General features: G+C 39.8%; 1 protein-coding gene across 1 annotated transcript in view; it reads left to right on the top strand.

The window, feature by feature from the left end:
* LOC126483780 (ankyrin repeat domain-containing protein 17) overlaps positions 1-27,955 on the top strand; it is a 263,557-nt gene that overhangs the window by 178,006 nt on the left and 57,596 nt on the right. The window contains exon 31 of the mRNA XM_050106941.1: positions 2,724-3,042. Within this exon, the coding sequence (XP_049962898.1) occupies positions 2,724-3,042 (319 nt within the window). The remainder of the gene's footprint in view (positions 1-2,723; positions 3,043-27,955) is intronic.

Raw genomic sequence — 27,955 nt, forward strand, 5'->3', positions numbered from 1 at the left:
TTACTACTGCTTTTCCTCTTCCTACCATCCCCTCAGCTTGCAGTCAGTGCTGCCACCACTTCTTGCAGCCAGTGCTGCCACCACTTCTTGCAGCTAGATCAGCAGTTGCAGGGAAGCGTGAGGAGTGGTTTGTTTGGATCTGATTCCCAGAGACTGTAGACACAGCGGCCAGAGATAGTGGTCATGTGTGCACGAGTTGTCTGCGTCATCATGTGAATGCTTGTGAACTCTTTTTTTCTGTTAAAGGCTGTGGCTGAAAATTTAGTTTTGAGAGTGTGATTTCTTTTCTACATGCCTGTCTAGGCTCAGCAAACATCTGTAGAGTGAGTTGCTCCCTTTCCTCATTATTATTGATTCTCAGAGTATTTGAAGAAGTTACCTGTTGCATGGATTAATCACCGTGGTCTCATATCAACAACATGCTGTCTGAATAACTGGTCACATGAGTAGATTTCCGTTATGGGCCAAAAACGGAAGTCGTTTCTGCGGGTATCTGTAATGGATCGGGCCTTCCGATCTGAAGACATTCGGTTCCCACCATGTGCAGGCCCTGCCCATTGGATCTAGTCCCACCGATCTGCCTGCAAGCCAGGTCTTGTTTCTGTGTGACATAATGCAGCAGATTCTCGTGGTTTATCCAGGGACCAAGGACTGCGATGCTACTCAGCAGGCCAGAGGCCATGGGGGTGATGGATTTCAGGAATTACGACCATCTCACCACAAGTACGTTGTACAGTGTGATGTTTTATAGACATTTTATATGTTCTAATACATTTTGGCACTTCAAAAGTAGTTTATACGTTATAAAGTGTAGATGATAAGAAGAAGAAAATTGTTAGTTGCTGGTGGTTTGTAGGCTATGTACTCTTATATTTCTCGAAAGGAACATCACCTGTAAAATAACGCAGGTAATAACAGACATAGTAATAGTAGAACCAACATTTTATTGGTGGTCACCTTCAGTGTTGGTTTACACAATTCTTCCCTGCCTCATACACATCTTTCAAGAGGCCTACTTTGTGCTGAGGTTATTTGTGAAATCAGAGAAGGTACTTTAAATCTGTCCTGCAAGTCCAAGGAAATGTGTATTTTTGTCACCAAATGTGTTTTGTTTTATTGAAATAAAATAATATCAGTAGTCTTAATTAAATACACTTACCATTCAGTTTGCTTTCTCTATCCAAAAACATTTCATTACAAAAGATGTTGGTGTTAGTACTGCAGATTTTTGCTCACATAAAGTTGGGTTTTTTTCCTTTTTTTTCTTTTCTTTTTTTTTCTCCCTTGTTTGCACTATTGTTTCTTGCACTGTAACTGCAAAATTCAGATTGTAAACTGATGTCTTAACTTAATCTTGAGACCTAAAAATTTGTCATGGAAAAATGCTAAAACTTGTCTGGAAATCAGTAAAATATGAGGGAATTTCTCTTGGGAAAACTTGTGGCAATTTTGCAGAGATATATTATTTCAGTGCTAATCATTTTTGTGGTGTTTCTTTTATGCATAACATTGAAACAGCTGAAACTTTGCACACATCAAGAATTGAATGAAATTTCCTAAAAAAACTATGAACTACACATTTATGTTTACTGCCTTCTGAAATATTGAACAATCCTCTTGGAATGGTCATTATCATAGTTGAAATTTAAAGTAAATCTCAAATTGCTTGTAACATTTGCTGAGAGGCTAGCAGTAAAATGGTGGATCCACACTCATTAGGAACTGGGCTATATTGCTAGTCTATTATTAGTGATTTAAGATTTTTTGGGTTCCAGAATAACGCAATGTAAACTTTTGACAGTTGAGAAGGACACTTTTACTCTGCAGTGGAGTACATGCTCTAAATATTTCAAAGATTAAAACTTTGTGGCAGATTTGGACTCGATTAGAAACCCTTACTTTCTTTGTTAACTTAAGACGGGTTCGTCGGCCTTTCTTACCAGACTATCATCTCTTAATGAAAGATTAGTATGTACGATGCTACTGCCTAACTATAGAGGATTAGTGTGTGGTGCACAGAAACACAGGGTACACACATTCACATAATCACAAACACATGCACTCGTGTGTGTGTGTGTGTGTGTGTGTGTGTGTGTGTGTGTGTGTGTGTGTGTGTGTGTGTGTGTGTGTGTCACTCCTACTAGAAAAATAGTAAGGGCTCAAAAGCTTGTAACTGTTTCTGATTGTTTCTCTGTGCCAAACACCAACTCTCCATAGGTTAGTGATATATGTATTTTTCCATCTGGCCATTTCCATTATTGTTAGTATGGAGAATTGCATACGCAGGAAAGAGGTGGAGGTGTATCAAAGCTTTAAACCAGGTTGTTAACTGTTTTTGTACAAAATAGGTAATTCGAGCATTGTATGAGAAAAGCAGTGACGTAGGCGCACGACGATGGATGTAGGTACACAGTTTTAATCTTTAAAGTACTTTCCATTGGTGATTTCCTGAAGAAACCAGGTTCCTCTTCCTATAATTCTCAAATTGGTGAATCTGCTCTTGCATTTATTCCGACACGAAATCCTTACAGAAATTTTGACTCAACAAACTACATGAAGCACTTGTTAATTTTTTTGACGGGGAAACGGACTACTTGTCTGTTCATGGTAGTTGTGTACCTTGTTTTATCTTTAACAAATTAATGAAGTTTGAAAAATATTATTGTTGTGTCTATAAATTATTTAACTTAACTCTTTCTGACTGTTCACCTTAATATCACCAGGAGCTGTTAGAAAAGTGCCAAGACTGTGTGAAGATCATTCGAGCAGCAAAAGACCAACAAGCAGCCAAAGCAAACAAAAATGCCAGCATCTTATTGGAAGAACTCGACATGGAAAAAACTAGAGAAGAATCAAAGAAGGCAGCCGCAGCTCGAAGGCGAGAAAGGAAGAAGAAGAAGAAACTTGAGAAGAAAGAAGAAAAGCGGAAGCTTCATGAAGAAAACAAGAAGAATGAAATACTGTATCAAGAAAATGAACAAACAACAAAAAAAGATGACGATGAGGAGGAGGAAACTGAGAGACCTGAAGAGAATGAAGCAGGTGGGAACTGCTAAACACTCGCTGTTTGGTGACAGTACTGCTTTGCATTTCATTTTATTGGACACAAGAAGATTGCATTTATGTTTTTATTGCAAGCAATTGTAGTGTAAAGATGAATTAAGATACAATGACGGTATAATTTGCTGTTTGCCTATTGGGAGCCTGTTGAGAATGTTGCTGCTGCTTCTTGCTTGTATGTAAGTGTGTTGATCATCCTTAACATAAAAAATAACTGCATTTCTGTTTCCTCTGATGGTAAAATTTTGGAATGTGCTTAGCTGTGGGTAAAATAACTTTTTTAAATTATAACGGAATAAGCTTACTATTTTGGAACCAATTCTTGGGCTGCGGTGAAAAACATTTGTGTGTTGGTGGTACCCACTTCTATTCCTTTTGTTTCTTGCAATGGATTTCAATGTTTGGTTAATAAAAAATACAAATGTATGTAAATAGCTTTTATTAAATCACATTATAATGTATTACACTTTTCAAAACCAAATTCTTTTTATTTGTTGCCATTTCATTCTTCATTCACGTCTGTATTGGCTTTATCACTTTCTTATTGTTTCTTATACTTCTCACAATACTGCATTAATTTAATATTTAACACTCTCTCAAAGCTTTGTGCGAAAATGCTGACATCCACATAAGAAAAGGCTAGAGTTGTTACTGTGACTTGTACCTATCGGGAAACTATTAGTAGTATCTGACATTTCTGGTTTTTTATTGCCTTACAATGCCTTGAGTTATATTAAAAATAATATTATTATTGACACATTTTGAAATTCAAATATTGCTTGAAGATACATAACAGTGTTGTTAATCACTTCCCCTGCGTTGGAGCTGTGGATGAAGGAGAAAATGTAGTGTGGAAGAGAGATGAGTGAGAGAATGTGGTGTGGAAGAGAGTTGGTAACATTCAATAGTTATTTACATTGAGGTAATCTGTTTTGCAGTAGAGAAATACACCTTTGTCTGTGTCGTGTGCTAGGCCCTGTAATATTAATGGTTCATGGGTGAAGACTGTCCCTGCAATTGGCATGTAAGAGAGGTAATAGTAGAAAAGTAAGAATTGTGTATCTTCTGGGAAACGTGATGTGTGAAAGTGGAAAGTAAGCAAAGAGTTTATAAGTATGAGATTATCACTGTATCACATATATTATAGTACAGATAAAAGGTGTTGGAGTGGGAGGGGTAGAAACAGTATAACCCAACAAACAGATCTGGTAATGAATTACAGTGAATCCCTGCTTTTACACTTTTCAGGAGACTAGAAAAATAGTTTAAGATGTGGGAAATCACGTTTTGAGCATTAAGTTATGTATAGGGTTCCCCCCTCCCCGCCCACCCTGTATTTTCTCACTAAATGTAAGATGTATGTACATAATGGGCATCATAATACTTGTCATGGACTTGTTTACTATCTAATAATAGTTTATTATGGAATAAAAACTGCCGATGTAACTTGAGCTGATAACTGTCTTGGGGAAGGAGAAATATTTAACTTAATTTAATACGTCTCACAGTTTTCAGAAAGTGTGAAACTGTCATTCATTAAGTAAATAATGAAACATTGCACCAGTTATGTATTTTTTCATGCTTAGCACGACATGTTTCGAAGGTTTATTCTTTTTGTCAAGTGCAAATATTTACCAAAGTGTTTTGTATGGTGTTTGCACATGAGTCATTCTGCTTCTCTTCCACTATAATTGCTTTTTGGAGGTAATCAGGTGCTGTGCCTGCTCAGTTATGTAGAAAACTACACACATGCAAACTATCACGCAAATTGTTTGTGAAACATCACTAAAAAATATTTAAGTAAATATTTGCACTTGACAATAAGAATAAGTTTTCGGAACATGAGTTGCTAAGCATGAAAAAATACGTAACTAGTGCTGTGTTTAAAGCATAAACATTTGCTGTAAAATGAGCAAATATGTGAACTAGTGCTGCAAATGGCCAAACAATGAAACACAGTAAATATGGTTCTAATAACATGAATCAAGATGATCACAACAATCGTGAAGCTGTGCATTCACAGTAGAGACAGTCTGGAAATGGTTGTGGTTGGTCATGATACCTTTATCTGAACAAACATGATTGTTCTCATCAGCCACCACTCCGAGTAGCACTTGGCAGTGGCTGGAGATAAATTACAAATTGTTCAGGCTTTTGCCCATTTAGCGGTTCAGATCTATTGAGTAGAGCGTTCACGTGACTTCTGCAAACACTACTTTGTGGCCAGCAAAATGTAAACATCAGTTATGCCAGTTTTTTTTTCTCCACGAACATTTTTTCATAAAGCATAAATCACGGGAAAATTATAAATATGTTGTGTGAATTAATGTGGTAAACATATAAAATGTGACCAAAACAATGAAAAATGTCATAAATGGCTGGGAACCGTTAATTCCAGGAACTTAAAAGCAGAGTTGTGCTGTAGTTATTTACAAAATTGGTTGTTGCAAATACTCATGGGCTATTGACTGTTACCGTGCAAGGAAAAGTTGCAAAATGTCATTGTCAACATTTTTAACCATATTGAAGACAACCAATGGAACACATACAAACCATCTACAGCAAAAGGTGGTAATAGAACAGGTGGATGTACTAGTCATCTTATTGATAAACCCTCTTTCAGTTGTCTTTGTAACCTAATTCAATCACTGTACTATAGCAGAGTTGGCAAAATATGATCCGTGACAGTTGCAGTGGGCTTCATGCATCTAAGTCATCTAATCACTTGGCGCTGTTTTGTTTTTGTCTCTGTCAGTGCTTTGTTGTTGTTGCTCTATAGACAATTGCTTTGCTGTACAGCTGCTTTTGCATCATATCTGAAAGGTGACAATTGCACTGCAAGCTGTGTGGGATCTACATTTGCCAGCTCTCCTACAGTGATATACTCTGAAGTCAGTTGTGTGTGGTGGTAGTAAGTCTCCTTGCCACAAACTGATTAATGGCATCTTGCATTATTATAATTTCCCAGCTCCCTCATACTCATTCTTTTATCTTACCTTGTGACTTCCAATTTTGAAGCCCTTCTAACATGATTTAAAACTAGTATTTTTATATACCATTCAGTGTCTGAAAAAATCACTTGAGTGACTTTACTGTCAGTGTCATTTGCCAGTCAGCTATAAAACTTCGTGTATTTAAAAAATGTCTTCCTGAAGGTTTATGGGTGAGTTCAAATTACATTTTTTGTATTAATAAAACTTACAGAGTGTACATGTGGAGGCTAAGTTAATATAACATGTAGACTTTAGCAGGGGTGCATTTCATTTTCCTGTTTCTTCCATTGCAAAATAAGTATAAAGATGTAGCACAACTATGGCAAATACTCTTAAAGGACCGAAGGATATTGCATAACTGTTAAATGAAGAATACTCGGATTGTTCATAACCAAATCCTTAGTTTGTATTCACTCATTTGATGCAGTGGATTTTAACAAATTTCACTTTACATAAAGTAACAAAATGTAATTTTCTCTTTAAATCTTTTCATTTGAGACTTACCAGTACTAATTGAAGCTAATTTGCATGCCCAAGTATCTCTTCTTAGACATTGCCTTGTTGCTTATGTACGTGTGCTGTTCTGCATGATGGAGGAATTGTTCACAAACAATATGATTTACATATGTTTGAGGAATGATTTTTAAAAATTTCTTGTTTTTTCATGGCTTATTTTTCTTTTCCTTATTCTTTTTTTCTTATTATTTTCGTAGTAATTTATAAATAGACATTACTTTATCAATTCCAGTAATCATTTATTCTGGTATTTTGAAAAATGTTTGCAAGTTTTGAAGTGTGGATCAATCATACAGTACAGTAATAAGAGTAACTGAATTTGAACAAAATCAATAGAAGTACTACATTTATAAAAGAAACGATTTGGAGAAAGTGCATAAAAGTCTGAGCAGTTGGTGTTTGTACCTGTCTTTACATACTATTCGTGCCAATACCGTATTTACTCGAATCTAAGCCGCACTTGAATCTAAGCCGCACCTGAAAAATGAGACTCGAAATTCAAGGGGAGAGAAAAGTTTTAGGCCGCACCTCCAAATCGAAACAAAGTTGGTCCGTTATAATATGAGACACAATTTAAGTCGAATGAAAGACGATACAGCTACAGTAGTTTGGTTTGAGTCGTAAGCTTAGCAATTAAGCTTTACCAGGTAGCCATTGCTATGCGTCAGGCGCTCGGTCCATACTTATACGGGTACCCTTCCTTTTTCACGTGCTTCGTCTGGTTTGAATCGATTGCTTATTTTGCTTTGATCTGATAAGTGCAGTTTTCTTTGTTATAGGTGTTTACGTCGCTCTAAGCTGAAAATGCATTACTGTACTGTCATGCATTGTTTGTCGCATTTTGATAGTGCGTGTTTACGGCCTGTCGCCGCTCGCGGCATGACTTGCTTTTGTGCTACCGCCGCTTAAAAAAGAGGAATCGTCTCATTAGTGAAACAATGGCAAGAGACTGCTATTTGTTGTTACTTACACTGCTGCTTTATTTGATAATGATCAACAAGAACCAAACAATAGACCGCGTATGATAGAACATGTTCTGAACGAGAGTTTAGCGAAAATTTTTCTCCGTTTGAAAATCTTTGCGGCCGCTTCTTTAGTACATCAAATTCTGCACAGAAATTAGTCATCTTACATTTAAAATCTAGTCAGTTGCCGTGCTTCATTTCTGACTGTATCACTATTCGGCATAAGAATAATACGAATATAAACATGACACGATACGTATATTCTTCCGCATTTGCTGTTGTCTCACTCTAGTTTTGTAGTTTATTAGGCAGACAGGATTTAAATGAGATAGCAGCAAACACGAAAGAATACATGGCAAAATGTTTATATTCGTATTATTCTTATGGTGAAGAGAATACTGCATGTGATTCACATTTCATCAGGTAGGAAAAAACTCGGAACGTAGAGTTGGCCATATTGACAAACATCCCTAACAGTCTTGCCAGTCGGATTTTCGTAGTACATTGAAGTTCTGCTACATTCAAAGATGAACAATACGGAATTTGTATTTACTTCGTTGGATAATGTATGAAAATGCAGTGGTCGAAACTCGGGGCGGAGACAAAAAAGCTCGTCTTCTACCTTTTTTTAAATTTATTTACTGATGCAGAGGTTTTGGCGCAAGTATTTATTTTTGTGCCCACAAAGCATGCTTGTGTAGCGCTACATATATTCGACGGCAGAAGTTAGTTGTGGCGGCACCTACCAACATTTTTCAGAACTTCCGCTTGCTTTGCACTCGATTCTAAGCCACAGGCGGTTTTTTGGATTACAAAAACTGGAAAAAAAGTGCGGCTTAGATTCGAGTAAATACGGTAAGTCTTCCGTGGGGCTACAGTGTTTCATTTGCCAAATGCTCTGTGTGTGTAAATAAATGTTGTGTTACTGGGTTCCTTTTCTTTTCAAACTTTCCTAGTCCTAATTCGTCCTCACTCCCTCCCCTCCAATTTGTTTCTCCCTATCTAAGAAATGTCTGTTAAAAATGGAATATGTTAGCTTTTGTATATACGGGGTTCCCAGAGGAGTGGTCAGTATACAGCGATATGACATGAATGATCATTTGAAGTAAGGTTTCTAAAATTGCATACCATAAGGTCTGTGAGCACTTCTTCAGTAGAAGTGATGTTTCGCAGTAGTTCCTTGCCATTTTTGGTATTGGTTGCTTTTTTTCAGTGTTTTTATTTGATTTAGGTAGATGTAGCCCCGAATGTGAAATGGTTATCCCCCCATTTCGGTGTTTCTTCAGATTTTGGTGTGATTACCCCCTTCCCTTTTGACATGACATGGACTCAGTAAGTCATTGGAGGTCCTCTGTAGAAATATTGAGCTGTGCTGGCTATACAGCCATCCATAATTGCGAATGTATTGCCAGTACAGGATTTTGTGCACAAACTGACCTTTTGCTTACGTTCCATAAATGTTCGATAGGTTTCCTGTTGAGTGATTTGCGTACCCAAATTATTGACTTGAAATGTTCTTCAGATTAATCACGAAATTGTGGAATGTCAGCACGGTGCATTGTCACTCATAAGAATTCCATCATTGTTTGCGAACATGAAGTCTGTAGTTTCCAAGTAGCCGAACATAACCATTTCCGGTCAATGATTAGTTCATTTTGACCAGAGGACCCAGTCCTTCCATTTAAACACAGTCCACACCATTGTGGAGCCACCATCAATTTGCACAGCGGCTTGTTGACAATTTGGGTCCATGGCTTCATAGGGTCTGCACCACACTCAAACCCTACCATCAGTTCTTACCAACTGGAATCATGACTCGTGTAACCAGTCCGCAGTTTTCTAGTCATCTGTTGTCCAACCAATGTGGTTAAGAGTCCTGGAGAGATGCTGCAGACGATTTCATGCTGTTAGCAAAAGAACTTGGGCTAGTCGTGTGCTGCCTTAGCCCATTAATACCAAATTTCGCTGCACTGTCCTAACAGATACGTCCGTCGTTCATCCCGCAATGATTTCTACGGTTGTTTTCTGTGGTGTTGCTTGTGTGTTAGTACCAACAACCCTACCAACATTGCTGCTCTTGGTTGTTGGTTGAAGGCCTTTGGCCACTGAGTTGTTTGTGGTGAGAATTCATGCCTGAAATTTGTTATTCTCAGCCCACTCTTGACCATGTGGATCTTGGAATACTGAATTCCATGATGATTTCTGAAGTGGAATGTCCGGTGTGTGTCTGTCTCAAACTAAAATTCCTTGTTGAAAGTCTGTTAATTCCTGTTGTGTGGCCACAGTTGTGTGGCCACAGTTGTGTGGCCACAGTTGTGTGGCCACAGTTGTGTGGCCACAGTTGTGTGGCCACAGTTGTGTGGCCACAGTTGTGTGGCCACAGTTGTGTGGCCACAGTTGCGTCTGAATCCTTTTCTCATGAAATCACCTGAGTACAAATGACAGCTCTGCCACTGCACTGCCCATACCTTGTGTACGTGATATTGATGCCATTTGTATATGTGTATATCGCTATCCCATGACATCTGTTCCCTTTGTGTGTTTAAAAAAAATGAATATAATAAATTAAAGAAAAAGGAAAAACTTTACAATGATTCGCTATTTAAAATTTTACAGAAGAAAGCATTGTAACTTCAAAGTTCTCTTCTTAGATTTAGTGCCATTGGTCTGGCAATACTTTTAGTGTGAAATTAGCTACCTGCAGTCTAAATTTGAACACAGAAGGAAATTGCTCTCTTCACAGAACCAGATATTTGGCAATGTCCACTTATCCTGCTGGCATGGAAAGTTGCTTTTCTACAAAATTGTGAGGGATTTATATCTTTTTGTTAGAGTACCTTTATTGGCTAGACCTGCCATTCCAGGTACACATAATTTACTCTTCTAGAACTGTGAACACAGACACAGAACATGCATTTTTGTCCGTGTGAGTCACCAGACTTAATTTACAGTTGCAGCTTAGTGCATTTCAGTGTTTCCTTCACTTCTGCCTTAGGTATTCATTCCTTACTATTTCTTAAAATCTTACTGCTTTAATCACCAGTTGTCAGCGTGTGCTGAGTGCGTCAGTGGCCATCAGTGAAGCAATGCCTATGTTATGTCGTGAACATTAGTGGCCACTTTACCAACCAAACTGCTGGTGTGTGTGGTAGGGAAAGCCGGATCACCATTGGTGTTACCTAGGCAACAGTGTCACGTCCCCTCTGGCGAGCCAAATGAGAAAAGCTGCAAGTAATTTTAAACTCGCTTTAGTCATCAGTGGGCTGACTTACTGTAACATCACCACATTTTTGATAATGGCAAATCCAATAGTATTGTGTTTTAGGTAGTATAAACAAGAAAAACGACAAATACAGCACTTCAGCTTCACAGAAACATAAAATCAGAACACTGAGAATATTTATTACAATATTTAATCAGTATTCTTACTGTTTTGTGAATAAGGTTGTGGTGACAATGTAATCCATTATATAGAAGGGCTTCACTTAAGGGGAGCTGGAGGTGCCTATGCTGCCCATGTTAAAATCACTAAGTTTGAGGAACATTTATGAATAAACTACCAAATAGAAAAATTTGATTTTTTTTAACATATAGAGTGGTTTATTATTGCAGTTATGACAGAGGGATTTTGGAGTATCTTTTCTAGTTTCCTTCCAATTACTTTTTTTTATTAATGACCCAAATTTTTTTTACAAATAATTGCTTTATAATGAAACTGAAATGAAACTAATGAACATATTGCCAAATGGCTGTGTTACAATGTAAGTTTGACCACTAGGAGTGCTGTATAAAAATTTCATCTCTCTAGCTTGAGTGGATTTTGAGAAAATGTTCCTTCTATTCGAAAAATTCTAATTTACGGGAAATGGCTATCAAAGTTTCTCAATACATTGCTGCACTATAGGATGGATTATCAGGGTCTTCTTCTTCATCCTCCAAAAGCTTCCTCTTCTGTCTTCTTTTCTGGCCTGTTGTTCCATCATACTTCATATGCCTTTCTCTTCTTTCTGCTCCTCTTATCCTTTCTCTGTCAATATTTCTTAGTGCTCGTACAGTGTTCACCCCAGCTGTAAATCCTAATGCCTTCAGAACTTCTCACTTCACACTGTTCCCTTGGTTGTAGGTTGCTATTGCGTCATAAATGCCAAAGTGCAGTGTTTTTATGCTTACAAACACCCTTTTAGGAATCGCTTTCCAAATAAAATTGTTTACGCTCTCATTAGGATTCTGCGTCTTTCCGTGTAGACATTTGTGTAACAATTCTGGCTGAGCTAAGTCATGAAAAATTTGTTTTATTGCGTTTATCACAGCTGCTGGCAAACCATGTTCGTGATCATAGTCCTTTTTTGCATTATATTTGCACCAGGAATCTTTTGGGCACAGGCTGTGTTGAGGGTATTCATTGGAAGAGGTAGTATGAAGGAGCAATGCCCACACTGCTTTTCGCATGTCACATTACTAGTATTTTGCTTTATAGCATACCCATAGTATCTCTGTAGACGTTCAATCACCTCATCAGTAAGCCTGCCTCTCCCTCCTATTGTCTTTCCATCACTGAGCTTACTTGAACCCAAAGTTTGTTTGAGCCTTCGAAGCCGTGCACCTATACGTTTTTGCACATGCCCAATGCTTTCCAACTTTTCAACTACAAATTCATTTCCATATGGTTTCAGTTCCTCTATAGTCTTGAAACCTTTGGAGTCACCATCCCCAAGGTAGTATTTGTACCTAACATTGTATCTGGGAACTGAACGTTCAAAAATTTGTTTCACTCCATCCACTTCCTTTGCTCCACTTGATCCACTAAAATTCGCCTCACAGGTTCCACTGTGCTCTCCTTTGATTTTATTTTTGCACCTACAATGTTTTGATAATATTGCAACATCTATCGCTTTTGCACTATCACCACAAGTAGCAGTTACAACACCATTCAGGGATTTATGACCCCTCTTTTGCCAGGAACCATCTAATGACACTACCAAATCCTTAGAACCACCGTTCATTTCTACAGATTCCTCCACTGCTTCCTTCATGGTGTTCAAAGCCACATCTTCAACAGAGGATCCTACCAGTTCACAGTAGTACCCAAATTTGCTTGGAGGCGATGGCAAGTTCATAATACCACAAAACATTTTACCAGCAGCAGACCCTTTTCCAATGGATCGAAGACCATACACAAGTCGAACATTCACATCAAACACTCTAGATCGTCCATTTTCACCAAAGAGACTGGCATGTGAGTTGTAGAAAGTTACTTGATACTTGCAACATGCACAGATTATCTTCATCTCACAAGCTAAACCATAGTGCTTTGTTATCTCTAGTCCCACTCCTACACGTGAACACATTTTGCACAGAACACTTTCTTTCAGCACAGAAGATAATAATCCAATATTCAGTACTTCGTTAATATCATCACTGTCACTAACATATTCACGAAATCTGTCACTTCCACCAGTCAGCTTCTTGCTAGAAGATGTCACAGGGCTATGGCCGGCCATGTGTTGCTTAGCAGAAGAACACACTGTTTCAGTAATTGTAGTATCTCAACTTGGTATTAGTGTTAATTTTCTTTTCCCTACGTTCTTCTTCTTCTTATATACCCGGTTACTAAAACGTGGCGTCGTAACCAGAACAACGCTTAACACAAGAAGTATAATACTACCAACAACAGGCGCAACACTGAACTAATTCGAAACGGTAAACAGCAAAGAGACGATGTTCCGCGCACTTAGCACTTCATTTGTCACAGAAAACAATATAGCAAACCCTTGCACACTCGCTGTATGCGTAACATAAGGCGCTGTATGCGTAACAGGCTGAGAAAATCCCAAGCAGTTCGCCAGGAAGTCACGAGAGGGTGTTAGATGCATTCAGCAGCCGCCCATTTACTCTGCAGGCGTGGGGGAAAATGTTAATAACTCCACTTCTAGGGCGAGTAGAACAATAATTCACAGAGTTGGTTGTGAAAAGATGTCGAGAAATGTCCCATCGGCAACAAAATTTGTGCCTGGGTGTAATTTGTTTGACATCACATCTAGGGCCATAGTCCTTTACACAGGTAATCAACCTTTTTCAACATTATAAGAAATTCTGAGTTGTGAAAAAAAGTCAAATTCAGTTACTGTAAGTTACCATCATTGGTAAACTGTAGTTTTTATATGGGGGCAGGAGAAATATCAAATTCCATGGCGAGTAAAAAGTTCAATTTCTGCATTATATTGATAAAAACATATTAACATTATTTTCATGTCACAAGATCAAAGTATGTGTGTTATCTTGATAATAATTGCTTCTTGACACAGTAGAACCCTTTTACCAAATGATAATTTTAAACTGTTGTGTAAAAATTGTCAGCCAATGTAAAATTTCTGTCTTGAACTAGATTGTGAACCATTGTCCTCCTAATGATATAACACATCATATGATGCTCCCAGCAAATTTACAGCTCATTTATATCTAATGGCCACATCATTGATGGGATGTTGAAGCCTAATATTCCTTGTGACCAGGCACTATTAAATTTCTGAAAATATCTTTTAATGGTGAACCATTTCCTGTAGATATAAACAAAACTGCAGTCCAGTCACATTAATGTGACCACCCGATATGTTAGATGCCAACATGCAATAACCACTGACAGAAAGCAGGTGGTGGCACCGGCAGTGGAGGCTATGTTAAATGTATCCATGTGACACGATAAAAACATTGCTATTATCCTAATAATGTGGAAACGGAGTGATTTATCTGATGTCAAAATTGGTGTGATCCATGGGTCAAGGGTGGAAGCATTTCCAAAATGGTGAGTTTGTAAACTGTTGGCATGCCACCGTGGTTAAAGTACACCTTGCATGGCAAAATGGCACTGTCGAAACCTGCATTGAGGCGACTTTGGTGCACCACATTTCATAGAGGACAGGGATGAAGATGTGTACATTGAATAGGAGTACAACTGTTGAGCAACTGAACACCCTGATGATGAATCAAGGGACTGCAAATAGTATCCTCTCAATGACTGTGAAACTGATGTTGCTGTGTAGAGCCCCAGCAGTAGATGCGTTGTTCATGCACCCATGCTGACTGCTGTTGATTGATGACAAAGGCTGGAATTCGCAAGACATTGCTACAACTGGACATCCACTAAGTGGTGACAGGTGGCCTTTTCAGATGAATCACAATAAATGCCCCATTGGGCAGATGACCATTAGCATATGCCATGCCATTCAACAATCTTCGTAAGGGGCCAGGCCATAGGAGGGTGCATTATGGTCTGAGGAATGTTTTCGTGGCATTCTTTGGGTGATCTAATCATTCTAGAAGGTGCAATGGATCAACACAAGTATGCATCTATTATCCTTGGGGACCCCATCAATACCTACATGTGGTTTGTTTTTTCTGGGCACGATGGCATCTACCAGCAGGAGAACGAAATGTCACACAGAACAGTTCTCTGTGTATGTGTGTGGTTAAGAAAGCATCAGGATGAGTTTACAGAATTCCCTTGGCTACCAGACTCCCTGGAGTGAAAGCCAATCAAGAATCTTTGGGACCACCTTGATCAGGTTGCTCGTGCCTTGGATCCTCAACTGAGAAACATAGCACAGTTGGCTGTGGCACTGGATATGGGACTGGAGTCGGTGTGGCTTAACATCCCTGTCAGTACCTTCCAGAACCCCATTGACACTCTTCTTGCACATCTCGCAGCAGTCCATGCTGCAAAAAGGGGTTACTCAGGCTTGTGACGGTACTCACATTAATGTGACTGAAGAGTACATGATGGAATAGTAATATGGAAAGTAGAGATTGCTAGTCACCAAATGGAGGAGGCACTGAATTGCAGATACTATACATACCTAAGCTTTCGGATGAAGTCCTTCTGCAGAAGTAGAACTCCCCCCCCCCCCCCCCCCCCACACACACACACACACACACACACACACACACACACACACACACACACACACACACACACACGGCTGCTCTGTGTATGACCAGTAAGGCCGAACTGTGTCACATGTGCATGGTGACGGTTATGGAAGAGGCACAGGGTTGGGGTACGGATGGGGGTGGGGAAAGAGGCTAGTGTTGCCTGTGGTAGCATTCAGGGATATGGTGGGAACAGGATTGGGCTGCTAGGTGCAGCATTTTGAGACTGAGGCAGGGGAATTGAAATGAGGAAAAGACCTATAGGTGCATTGTTAGGAGAGAAGTTGCGCGCGCGTGTGTGCATGTGTCGTGTATTTAGAGGAGGGAAGGGGACAGGCAAAGAGAGGACAGGGACTAGAGGAGGTTAGGGACAGGGGTGATAAGAATGCTGCAGGGGGAGAGCTCCCACCCATGCAATTCAGAAAAGCTGGTGTCATTGCGAAACATCCAGATGGCATTAGCATTACCTGTAAAGTAGTCATTACAGAGAAAAACAGCCTAAGGGCAGCAAGCTCAGCAAGTGGATGGTCCAACTATCTCTTGGCTGTAGTTTGGCGATGGCCATTCATTCGGATAGAAAGCTAGTTAGTAGTCATACCCATGCAGAATATGGCACAGTGGCTACAGATAAATTTGTAGATCACGTGGCTGCTTTCGCAGATGACACTGCCTTGGTTGGGTAGCAGGTGTAAGTGCGGGACTGTTGTAAGTGGTAGTGGGAGAATGTATGAGACATGTCTTGAAATTTGGTATATTGCAGAGAAATGAGCTATTAGGCAAGGCTTTTTGGGCAGGGGTGGGGAAGGGATGGAGGAGGAGGTTGTATAGGTTGGGTAAGTTGCAGAATACAATTGTGTGAGAAGTGTGAATGATACCTCTCATTTCAGGGTGGGATCTGGTGGAGAATGTGATTCAACTTCATTCCTGGGCGGTACTCAGTCATAAAAAGGAGTGCTCCTTTGTGGTGCGACTGGCTGTGTAGGGATTGCTAGGTGATTGGTGGGACTAGGCCCTGGAGATCTGTCTGTGGATGAGGTCGGGAAGGTAATTTTGGTCTGTGAAGGCCTCAGTGTGAGACTTTTGGCATATTTGGAGAAGGCTGCTCATCACTACAGATGCAATGACCACGCGTGGCTAGGTTATATGGAAAGGACTTCTTGGTATGGAATGGATGGCAGCAGTTGATGTGGAGGCATTTCTGGTGGTTGGTAGGTTTGATATGTAATGATGTAGCCATCTTTAAGGTGGGGATTGACATGGAGTAAGGAGGTCCAGATAGAGTGGGGGAGAAGGTTATGAGGTTCTGGAGGGATGTGGGATGAGTGTGTCCTCACCCTTAGTCCAGATCATGCATACATCATCAAAGAATCTGCACCAGGTGAGGGTTTTGGAATGCTGAGTGGTTACTGAATCAGAATATGGTTTCAGAGTTAACAAATTTTGCTTTGAATCCTTTGCATCCTTATTGATTAAGAACTATTGGCTCAAATTTTATTTTCTGCAAGGCACAAAGGAGAGGAACTGGGGGAGAAGAAATGATTGTTAAACATCTCAAATTTCAGTGCATAAAATTTATTCACAGAAGGTTCAGTCATTTGAAACTGGATATTGCTAATTGGAGATACTGCCTCTATGTGTAAGCATAGGCTTCCATGACCATTGTCACAATCAGTAAAATCCTTCATGGTATGTGACAGCATTAATATATAAAATTCAGTGATATTTTTGCCACTGTTCCAAATAGTTTTCATCAGGGTGCTTTGCTGACTGCCAGCAAAACACCTGAGGAAGAATATTTGCGACAGTAGCCAAAACATCAGAGAATTTTGTCACACGTCCTGAAGAATTCTGATGACTGTCTTAGATGTCTGTACTATATCATGGAAGTTGAGTCACTACTTTTTAATGCAGCTGTATGGGAATTAATGATTGTCATAGGTTTAAAAATGTGCATATGTTGAGAGATTTTTAACTTTACTGCACATGGTGTATCTTTTCTTTTGAACTCCCTTTCCATCCTACTTCCTGCCTTCCAACACCAGTACTCCTAATTTCTCGTGCAGTCATGAGTCTGATGGTATAAATACACATGGCAGATTGTTCTCTTGATTACTTAAGATCGTATTTAATCACTATCTTTGTGCTGTGCCACACAGCTCCCTGTATTAGCAATCATTCTTGCCAGTGCAGTATGCACAGCTACCTGTGTCTTCTGTAACAGTATAGTAAATGATGACTATGATAATCATTTGCCCTACAGTCCGTTATAGCCCTACCGTAGATATGGTGCACAAAAAAATCCAGACATCACAAATTCTAATGTGTTGCATCGCAAGGTTTGAAAGAAAATATTTGTTGAAATGGCAATGTATTAGCTAGTGTTTTAAGTTGCAGATTTAAGGGAAATTGTGATTATTACTCCCACAGTTACAAATTAAGTAATTATTTTATGAAAATATATTTTGCCACCAAGGAGCTGTGATTTTGGGTGGTCACCTGAATACTTTATTAATTCTTTTGAACATTATCCCTCAGATGGAGGAGATACTTTGTGTACATAAATGAACCAAAGGATAGATTGGTTGAAAGAAATTTAAATTTATGATTATTCACCAGTCCTATTGACACTGGCAAACAAATTTTTAACACTATTTTCAAACAGAATAAGCGTGCATGATTGTCACTAATTGCGCACGAGCAGTTACATTTTTGCATTTCTGCATATGCCCTCCACCATACTCTTCCTTGGGTATCTCACACATGTGGAAGTAATGTTGTGTAAAGTCTGCACTGAAGGCTGTGTGTTCGAAGGCAGTCCAGAGCATATTGACCAATGTTCTTTGTACGTCACAGAGGAACAACAGACTTCCGTCATGGGTGCTATGCCATTTTCAGTTGTAAACAGCTGGAAGTTGTAAAAGGTCACAGTAGTAGGCAGCCATTATTGGTCCAACAATCCTGCAGGAAACTGATCAGCAGAATACATTTGCAGTCCCAGAACACATTAGTCATAACCTCTCTGACAGACAACTATTCTAGGCTTTCATCATTGTTCCTTTGCTACTCCTCCCAACTATTCTGTATTGGCATTCTTTGATATGAGTATGCAATGACAGAATCAAGTCTCAACACATGCAGATTGCCTAATCAACCCCAAAAATACATGAATAACTGCAATTGTAGAACCCTTAAAAATTAGAAATAACTAGTAACATATTTGTTTTTCAGTCTCTGTGTCATTTAAATATTTCTTAATATAGGGGATAATTGAGTAAAAGTTCTTGCAATAAAAATGCTGAAAAAATTTGGAATTCAAGATAAAGATGGAAGAAAAATTAGTTTTTTTGTGTTTTGTAGTTCATGTGTGAACAAGAATTGAGTATCATTGCTGAGGTTATTGTAATATTCATGCTGCTCTTTTTAAACACTCTGGTTCCTTAACAGCAGAGATAAGCTATCCACACTAGTTCATCCTATGTAAGCCACTTCATCTCTATATGATCATTGCACCCTATGTGCACATGAACCTGTTTACAGTAGTGAAGGCTTGGTTTTCCTCTACAATTTCTGACCTCCCACATTTCCCTTCCATCATCAAATTGACCATTCCTTGTTACCTTAGGACATGTCCTATCAACCAGTCCATTCTATAAGGTGTGTGTTGCACTGTCATCTATCTCGGTAAAATTATCTGTATAGGATTGAACTCTAGCTTATTCAAAAGTTATACTACACATGGCCAAGTACACAGCCAAATATTTTCTAAAAGATCTTTGATAGAATTATGCTACAGTTTAGTTGTGCCATAATTTTCTCCCCAGTTCAATTCAGTATTGTGTTGTAGCACCACTTTTCAAAATCCTTTATTCTCTTCTCATCGTAAAATTGAAGTTTATATCAGTTGTTAACAAATTTCTCTTTTTCAGGAATGCTTTACTTGCTATTACTGCTATGTATTTCATATCCTTCACACTTCAGCATTTGTCAGTTGTCTCACTGCCCAAATAGTACAAGAAGTCTGCTACTTCCAGTGTTTCATTCCACAGTCTAATATTGTAGCATTGCATGACTCAGTTCCATCCCATTAGCTTTGTTTCATTTCTGTTGATATTCATATTATAAACCCTTTGCCATTTTGCACTTTCTGTCAATCTTATTTTTTAGAAGCCTTTATTCCCTTTCACTTAATTATTTTTCTGCATTTTTATATTTTCTCCTTTTGTTACTTAAATTTTATATATCCTGTGTTATCCAAGTATTTCTGCTGAGCCTTGTTCTTTTGCATATTCATCCTCTGCTGCTCTCTCTCTTTCTTCCTTGTACCCATTCATCATTTATTGTACACCTTTCTTCGCTCCTTCCAATAGTTGCCATTTGTTTCCCATGAAATTAACAGCCTCTACATCTTTCAGCTTATCTATGCCCCAACCCCCTAATTTTGTAGCTTTATGCTATTTCTTCTGTTTTAATCTGCAATTCAAACCAATACTTTATGGCCACAGTCCACATCTAACCCTCCATTTGTTGTAAGTGACGAAATTATTTAATTGGATAGATAAAAAAATCTACTCACCAAGTAGTGGCAGAACACACACATAAAAGACAGTTATAATTGGCAAGCTTTTGGAGCCAGTGGCTCCTTCTTTATGCAGAAGTGTTGAAGAGGAAAGAAGAGGGATGAAGGAAAAGAGCTAGAGAGGTCTATATCCATATAGCTTATTGTGTGTTCCATTGACAAGCCTGCACTTTCACCTCAGCGATGCATAGACCTCTCCAGTCCTTTTCCTTCACCCCTCTTCCTTCCCCTTCAATCCTTCTGCCTGAAGAGGGAGCCACTGGCTCTGAAAGTTTGCCAATTACAACTGTCTCATTCTGCCACTGCTTGGTGAATAGATTTTTTATCTGTCCAATTTAATAACATCCATAGGTTATGGTGTTTAAAGCCTGGATTCTAAATTTATTGTGTCATATAATGACAAAATTATGGAAAGGATAGATTGCTACTTACCATACAGAGGAGATGAGCTTTCAGTCACAAGGCCTTCTTGTAAAGTAGAAAGCACACACACATTCGCCCAATCACTAATCTCACACACTGACCACCATCTCTGGCCACTAGCCACTAAGGCCATACTGCAAGTAATTGCACCTGATGGGTGGAGCAATCTGTGTTTGGGGGGGGGGGGGGGGGGGCAAGATAGCAGAGCAAGAGCAGGGCTGAGGGACAGTGTAGTGCTGCTTGTGGGAGTATGCAAGGGTGTGGTGTGTGGTAGTGACAAGGAAGGGCTGCGAGGTGCAGTTAGGAGGTTTAAGGGGGCAGAGGACTTAGTGGGTGCATTGGTGGAATAGAAGGCCTGGAAGTGCTGGAGTGGGAGCAGGGAACGGGGTAGGTAGGTGAAGGAAAGGCACTAGCATAGGTTGAGGCCAGGGTGTTTACAAGAATGTCAGGTATGTGCAATTCAGAAAATCTGGTGTTAATAGAAAGGATCCAGATGATGCAGGCTGTGTAACAGTTATTAAAGTGAGGCACATAGTGTTGGGCAGCATGTTCAGTAACTGAGTGGTCTGTCTGTCTCTTGGCCACAGTTAGTTAGTGGCCATTCATGCAGACTGACAGCTTGTTGATTGTCATGCCCACATAGAAAGCAACACAGTGGTTGAAGCTTAGTTTGTAGATCACATGATTGATTTCACACATGGACCTGCCTTTGATGGGATAGGGAATCCCTGTGACTCAACTTGTTTAGCTGGTGGTGGGAGGATATATAGAACAGGTCTTGCATCTAGATCTCTTGCATGAATTTGAGGGAAGGGGTTGGGAGAAAGGGTGGAATAGGAATGGACAAGGATGTTGCATATGTTTGGTGGATGGCAGAATACCACTGTATGAGGGATGGGGAGATAGTGTGTAGGATATTCCTTATATCAGGACACGATGAGAGGTGGTAGAAACCTGGCGGAGAATGCAATTCGGCTGCTCCAGTCGTGGGTAGTACTGAGTCATGGGTAGTACTGAGTCATGAGGGGAATGCTCCTTTGTGGCCAGACAGAAGGTACATGGGAGGTGCTGGGTGACTGGAGAAAGACAAGACACCGTTGCTGTGTTTCTGAACTAGAGAGTGCTAATTTTGGACTGTGAAGGCATCAGTGAGGCTCTTGGTATAGTTGGAGTGGGACTGCTTGTCTCTAGTGATGAGACAGCCATGGGTGGCTGTGCTGTATGGTAGGGACTTCTTTGTACGGCACAAGTTCCAGCTGTAGAAGTGATGGTATTGCTGATGATTGGTATGTTTTACATGGACAGAGGTACCTCCTTGAGGTGGAGATGGAACCTTGGGGAACACATACAGTCCAGATCACAAAGATATAATCAGTGAATCTGAACCAAGTAAGGGATTTTTGATTCTGGGTGGTTAGGAAGGATTCCTCGTTGTCTCATGGATAGGTTGTGTAGGGTGGTGCCATGTGGGTATCATTGCTGTACTGTGGATTTGTTTGTAGGTAATGCCTTTGGAGATGAAATAATTGTGGGTGAGGATGTAGTTGGTTGTGGTGACCACGAAGGAAGTTGTAGACTGAAGTCAGTAGGGTGTTGGAAAAGGTACTGTTCAGTAGTGGCAAGGCTGAGTGCAGTTTGGAAGTTAATGCAGAGGAAAGTGGCATCAACATCAATAAAAAGGGTGCCATTGGTAAAGGAAGAGGAGCTGTAGAGAGTCTATTGTGTCTGTCTGCATCTCACTGTCTCCTCTGTATCATAAGTAGCAATCTATCCATGTATCATGAGTAGCAATCTATCCTTTCCATAATATTGTCATTATTCCATTCTTGATTTTCCATTGTTTGATATCATAATGCAATCTATCCAAAAACTTGTATTTCCATGTGTCTTTCATGTATGCAGTCTTCTCCCGTGATTTTTAGAACAGTTGTTAATAATGATTAAATTCTGCTCTAAGCAAAATTCTATTAAGTGGCTTACCCTTTCATTTCGCATTTTTTCATTTTGTTATCTGTGGAGGTAATGGTCATCTACAGATGTACAGCTATATTGGATCATGACTTTGCTCCTTACTGTGACCATGCTAATGTGTTCACTTTGCTGTTCGTAACAGTTTCTTTGCAGTCATATTTTATTGTTCATTATTAGTCCTACTTCTGTGCTAACCCTCTTTGATTTCTTGTTGCTGTAGTTGCCTGGTTTGTATTCCTGTTCTTCCTGCTACCTCACTTGACTAATTTCAATTGTGTCCAACTTCAGCCCATCCACTGCTTGTTTAAAATTTTCTAACCTACCCACCCAAGTGAAGAACCTAGCAATCAACACTTTGATCCATAGAATACAAGATTTGTTACGACTCTATCCTGAGTAGTTCCCCTTGAGGTCTGAGTGGGCTGAATATTTTCTGTTTGCAAATAACTGATGGTTTTCTTATGCTTTTAGGCCCAAGGCCATGTTGGCTAATGTTAGTCAGTCAGTTTTCCAGGTTGCTGCCTCTGCAACTGCTACAAAAGCTGCAGCCCCTCTTCAGCAATCATATTAGTCTGGCCTGTTTATGGTTACACCTACAGTATGGCTATCTGTTTCATTGAGACATGCAGCCAGTCACACCACGGTGAAGTTCACAGTTTGAGGGGCCTTCTGTTATGGATTGGAAATTGTACAAATGTAAAATGGTAGTTATTGTGCACCAAAGAATAAATTTGGCCAGAGATAACAAACTTGGGTAAAATTGCTATGTATAGCAAAATCAGGTCTTAACAAACCTGTAGGAACTAAATTTTTTTCTCCTTAAATAGTAGTTTTCCTTAACTTGAAAAAAGAGTTGACCAAGATAATACAAGTACTCATTAATCACAAACTGTAATTTCCTGGGAAGAAAAGGGTAGCTTTGAATGAACTCAGCAGATTTGCACTTGATAAATTATTTATAAAAAGCTACTTTAGCATGCAGAATAATGAAATTTCTGTTTATTCAGTATTTTAATTGACTGACTAGCTGAAAAAGACCCACTGCACCTGGTTTTTACTTTTGTTTCTTTTCTGTGTACATTCCAGATTGCTTGAGAACATAGCATAAATGAACATTAAAAATATAGTAAAAATGTTAGTATGTCAAGCTAAAAAGTACTCTGGAATGCTCAAAAACACTCTCCATTACCTTTAAATCCACAGAGGTATTCAACAGTAACTTCATTTGAAATAAAATATGCTGCCAATCACTTTTTTATAGAAGACAGAACATTCAAGAACATTTTACACCATTTAAAAACATTTGTTAATATCGAAAAATATTCATGAAAGCTGAGCAAAATAGGTAATTCTCTAACTTTCCCCTTAAAATATATATTGATCCAAAAGGATGTTGCAGTGACCAGTACAGTGTGTTAGCAACCGCTTCAAACACAGAAATACAACTACCAACACTGCATAACCACTGTAGTATACGACAGGGGAACCAAGGGTTTTTCAACAGACTGTTTTGTTTCATCATCATTGAAAAGCTGAACTCTCATTTTTGTTCTTAATTGCACTTTCCTCACTTGAGACCAAATAAATTATTTCTTCACACATGCATTGGTTTAATCTGCTGGAGTTGATTTTCGAATAATTGGAACTGTTTCCTGAAAGTGTCCAGAAGGTATAAATAATGCACCTCCCATTAATTTTAGACTATCTTGGGGATTTAAAACATTTTTGAACCTTCTGGAAGATTCTATAACATTTTGGAATGTTATACAACATTCTAGAATGAATGGCCGCTTTGTCACAAGATTCCAACCAGCTTCGCTGTGTTCCCATACAAAGTCCATTGACGCGATGTCCTCTTTTGAAACCCCTATCTTTGAACCCAGCCCGTACTGTTCCAAATAAAATCTTGGGGATGGAGGGCGATGCCGATGGATCTGCAAAATTCACTTGCAGAGTTTTGGTGTCGTGCACAGAGCCACAATAATTATTTTTATTATATACCAGTATATTGATGACACAAGATGAATGTAAGGCATGCTAAAGAAGCCTCATTAAATGATATCTTTTGTTCTATGAAACTGTTTAAAAAAATGATAAAATTACTTTGCTCCCTCGATGGAAAAATAGTTCTTAACAGCACAGAGTCCGTACAAAGTTATGGCAAATTTTCTTTGTTGTGAATCTTTTTCATTGTTGTTATCACTGCCCATCTTGACCATAATTAATTTTGCTTCTTCCTTCAGAAGATTCTCACTTTGATCCGTGTGAGAAAGTAAGTCAAACTGTCATCTGGAGAAACATCTTAAATGTCTTACTTGCTAAAACATATGTAATGATTTTATATTGTTTTTTAAGGAAGTGGGGTTCAGATGTAAATGGCGTCACATCAAAGACAGAATATGCGAAACAGTTGTATACTGTCTGGCAAGTCACAGCATAGTCAGTATAATGCGGAACCTATAAAATTTTGTTTTTCATTGTTGGCTTTCTCTCGGTGAATGAATACGGCCCCCCACAAGTCATTTTTTGTTTTGCTTTCACAGATTGAGTTATGCCCAGATGCAAATCAATAGATGACTTGTATATGTAGCAGTGAAAAGGCCTCTTAAAACATTTTTATGTATAAGGTGACTTTTAGATGGGAAGGTATTCTGTCTATGATAGTCTTTTTGCTCCAGTCTTGACATCTAGGCAACCGAGTAATCTTTCAGAAACTTCTGTAGTCATTGAGGCTTCACCATAAAGGCTCAAGTATAAGGTAGTGTTTACATGTTCCTGAAACACTTCATTATACACTTTACATTTTTTAATAGTGGCAAATTTTCATTTCCTTCTATAGTTCCACACACAAGTGCTGTCAATTGGCCTCTGGTCATTTTGCATCTGTCTCATATTTCTTCTTGGACACAGTATATTTCTGAAGGAAGTAAATTTTTAAAGAACCCGAACATCATTGAAGTTAAGAGTTTCTAGACTCGCGTCATTGTATTATCCATAACAGAGTCTTGCTCTTCCAATAGTCCACAGCCTCAGTTACTCCCCTGAATTTATAAGGTTTTTGGAAACAATCCAGTCAAGGTATTTGATGTGCTCATTGTTCAGTTCTGATCTGCAGTGTGACTTCTTGTACCTTCGTGCTGCATAATTTCCCCTGAATGAAAGTTTTCATTTTATCCCTTAGTTCATGAACTATTTTAAAGGGATGGAAATGTCTAAATGATGAAACGCAAATATTTTTCGTTTTCAGCACAGCAGAATGTGCCAAACTGTTTTGTTGGGAATTAGGTGAAATGTAACAGTAGAATTAAGTACAATATAATGAATATAATTTTTCTTCTGTTGTATAGTAAATCATCTTTGTTTATTTGTAAAAAAAATTATAGTTTTCTTTATTTGTACAAAAATAACACAAGTACATGACTCAACATTTTAATGAACTACTGAATTTAAAGATAAAAGTGTCTACACCATAAAAAGTTTACTTCTGCAGTTGCGATTTTTGATTAGTTCAAATGAAGCACAACTTATGTCAGGAAATAATTCCCATTATCAAAAACTTTTTTGTTAAATTATGCTGAATTAAAGGAAATGCTTACACTGTGGGTACTTCAGTGTAATGCAGAACTACAAAAATTTATAACCACTAACACTTCATGTAATCTTATTGATAAATGTTCACCATATAGCAGAGATGCTGAGTCATAGATAGGCACAACAAAGACCATCAAGCAAACCTTTCAGCCAAACAGGCCTTCATCAGAATAGATATCCCCCTCTCCCCCCTCTCCCCCCTCTCCCCCCTCTCCCCCCTCTCCCCCCTCTCCCCCCTCTCCCCCCTCTCCCCCCTCTCCCCCCTCTCCCCCCTCTCCCCCCTCTCCCCCCTCTCCCCCCTCTCCCCCCTCTCCCCCCTCTCCCCCCTCTCCCCCCTCTCCCCCCTCTCCCCCCTCTCCCCCCTCTCCCCCCTCTCCCCCCTCTCCCCCCTCTCCCCCCTCTCCCCCCTCTCCCCCCTCTCCCCCCTCTCCCCCCTCTCCCCCCTCTCCCCCCTCTCCCCCCGTCTCTCCCCCGTCTCTCCCCCGTCTCTCCCCCCTCTCTCCCCCCTCTCTCCCCCCTCTCTCCCCCGTCTCTCCCCCGTCTCTCCCCCGTCTCTCCCCCGTCTCTCCCCCGTCTCTCCCCCGTCTCTCCCCCCCTCTCCCCCCTCTCCCCCCCTCTCCCCCCTCTCCCCCCTCTCCCCCCCTCTCCCCCCTCTCCCCCCCTCTCCCCCCCTCTCCCCCCCTCTCCCCCCCTCTCCCCCCCTCTCCCCCCCTCTCCCCCCCTCCCCCCTCTCGCCCCTCTCGCCCCTCTCGCCCCTCTCGCCCCTCTCGCCCCTCTCGCCCCTCTCGCCCCTCTCGCCCCTCTCGCCCCTCTCGCCCCTCTCGCCCCTCTCCCCCCCTCTCCCCCCCTCTCGCCCCTCTCCCCCCCTCTCCCCCCCTCTCCCCCCTACTACTACTACTACTACTACTACTACTACTACTACTACACACACACACACACACACACACACACACACACACACACACACACACACACACACACACAGTATCCCCCCTCCCCACCCCACCACCCATTTTGCTTCTCCCATCATGTGCTGCTTGTAGTCTGGCCTTGGCAGCCACAAACTGTGATCATGAGTGTGTGATTTGTGTTTGTGTGTGGACACTTTGGCCGAAAGCTTTGGCAGTCCTTTTATTGTGCCTTTCTGCAACTCGGCGTCTCCACTATATGGTGAGTAGCAACTATCTTTTTCATAATATTGTCACTATTCCATTGTGGATTTTTCCATTTATTGGTAAATATGAAGAAGATTACACTTTACAGTATCTGTGAAATGAGAAGTAATTGTAAATTTCCACTTATTTGTGTAGTAGTAGAGTTTCTAGAACAATGCAGCATTTCATAAACAAGAATTACATTTAACTTGTAATATAAAATGCACTTGAAATTAAAATTATCTCTTGAAACATGCAAGGTATTGGGGTGGTAATTTTACATCTTGTGATGTAAGACATGAAACCATTGTTTTTAGTCTCAGCTTTTGACAGTAGTTTTGTAATAGAAACAACAAAGAGAATGTGTGTTCTCTGCATGGTTAGATTTCATGCCGGTGTTTACGACAGACCATGTGACCTATGTCATGAAGTACATAAAAATTCGGAGAAGACTTTCTGAACACTTACTTCATCTACTACTTCATTTCCTAATCTAATTCCCTCAGCATTGTATGATTTAACTCAACTATATTCCATTAGTCTTGTTCTACTTTTGTTGATTTTCAATCTCTTTTTCAGAACACCATCCATTCTGTTCAGATGCTCCTTGAAGTTCTTCGCAGTCATGATAGAATTACAATTTTATTTCTTCTCCCTGAACTTCAGTGGCTCCTCCAATTTTTTTCTATGGTTTCCTTTACTGCTTGATGTGCAGATTGAAAACATCGGGGATAGGCTACAACACTGTCTCTCTGCCTTCTAAACTAGGTTTCCCTGTCA

The sequence above is a fragment of the Schistocerca serialis genome, chromosome 1 (genome assembly GCF_023864345.2).
Source record: "Schistocerca serialis cubense isolate TAMUIC-IGC-003099 chromosome 1, iqSchSeri2.2, whole genome shotgun sequence".
Lineage (NCBI taxonomy): Eukaryota > Metazoa > Arthropoda > Insecta > Orthoptera > Acrididae > Schistocerca > Schistocerca serialis.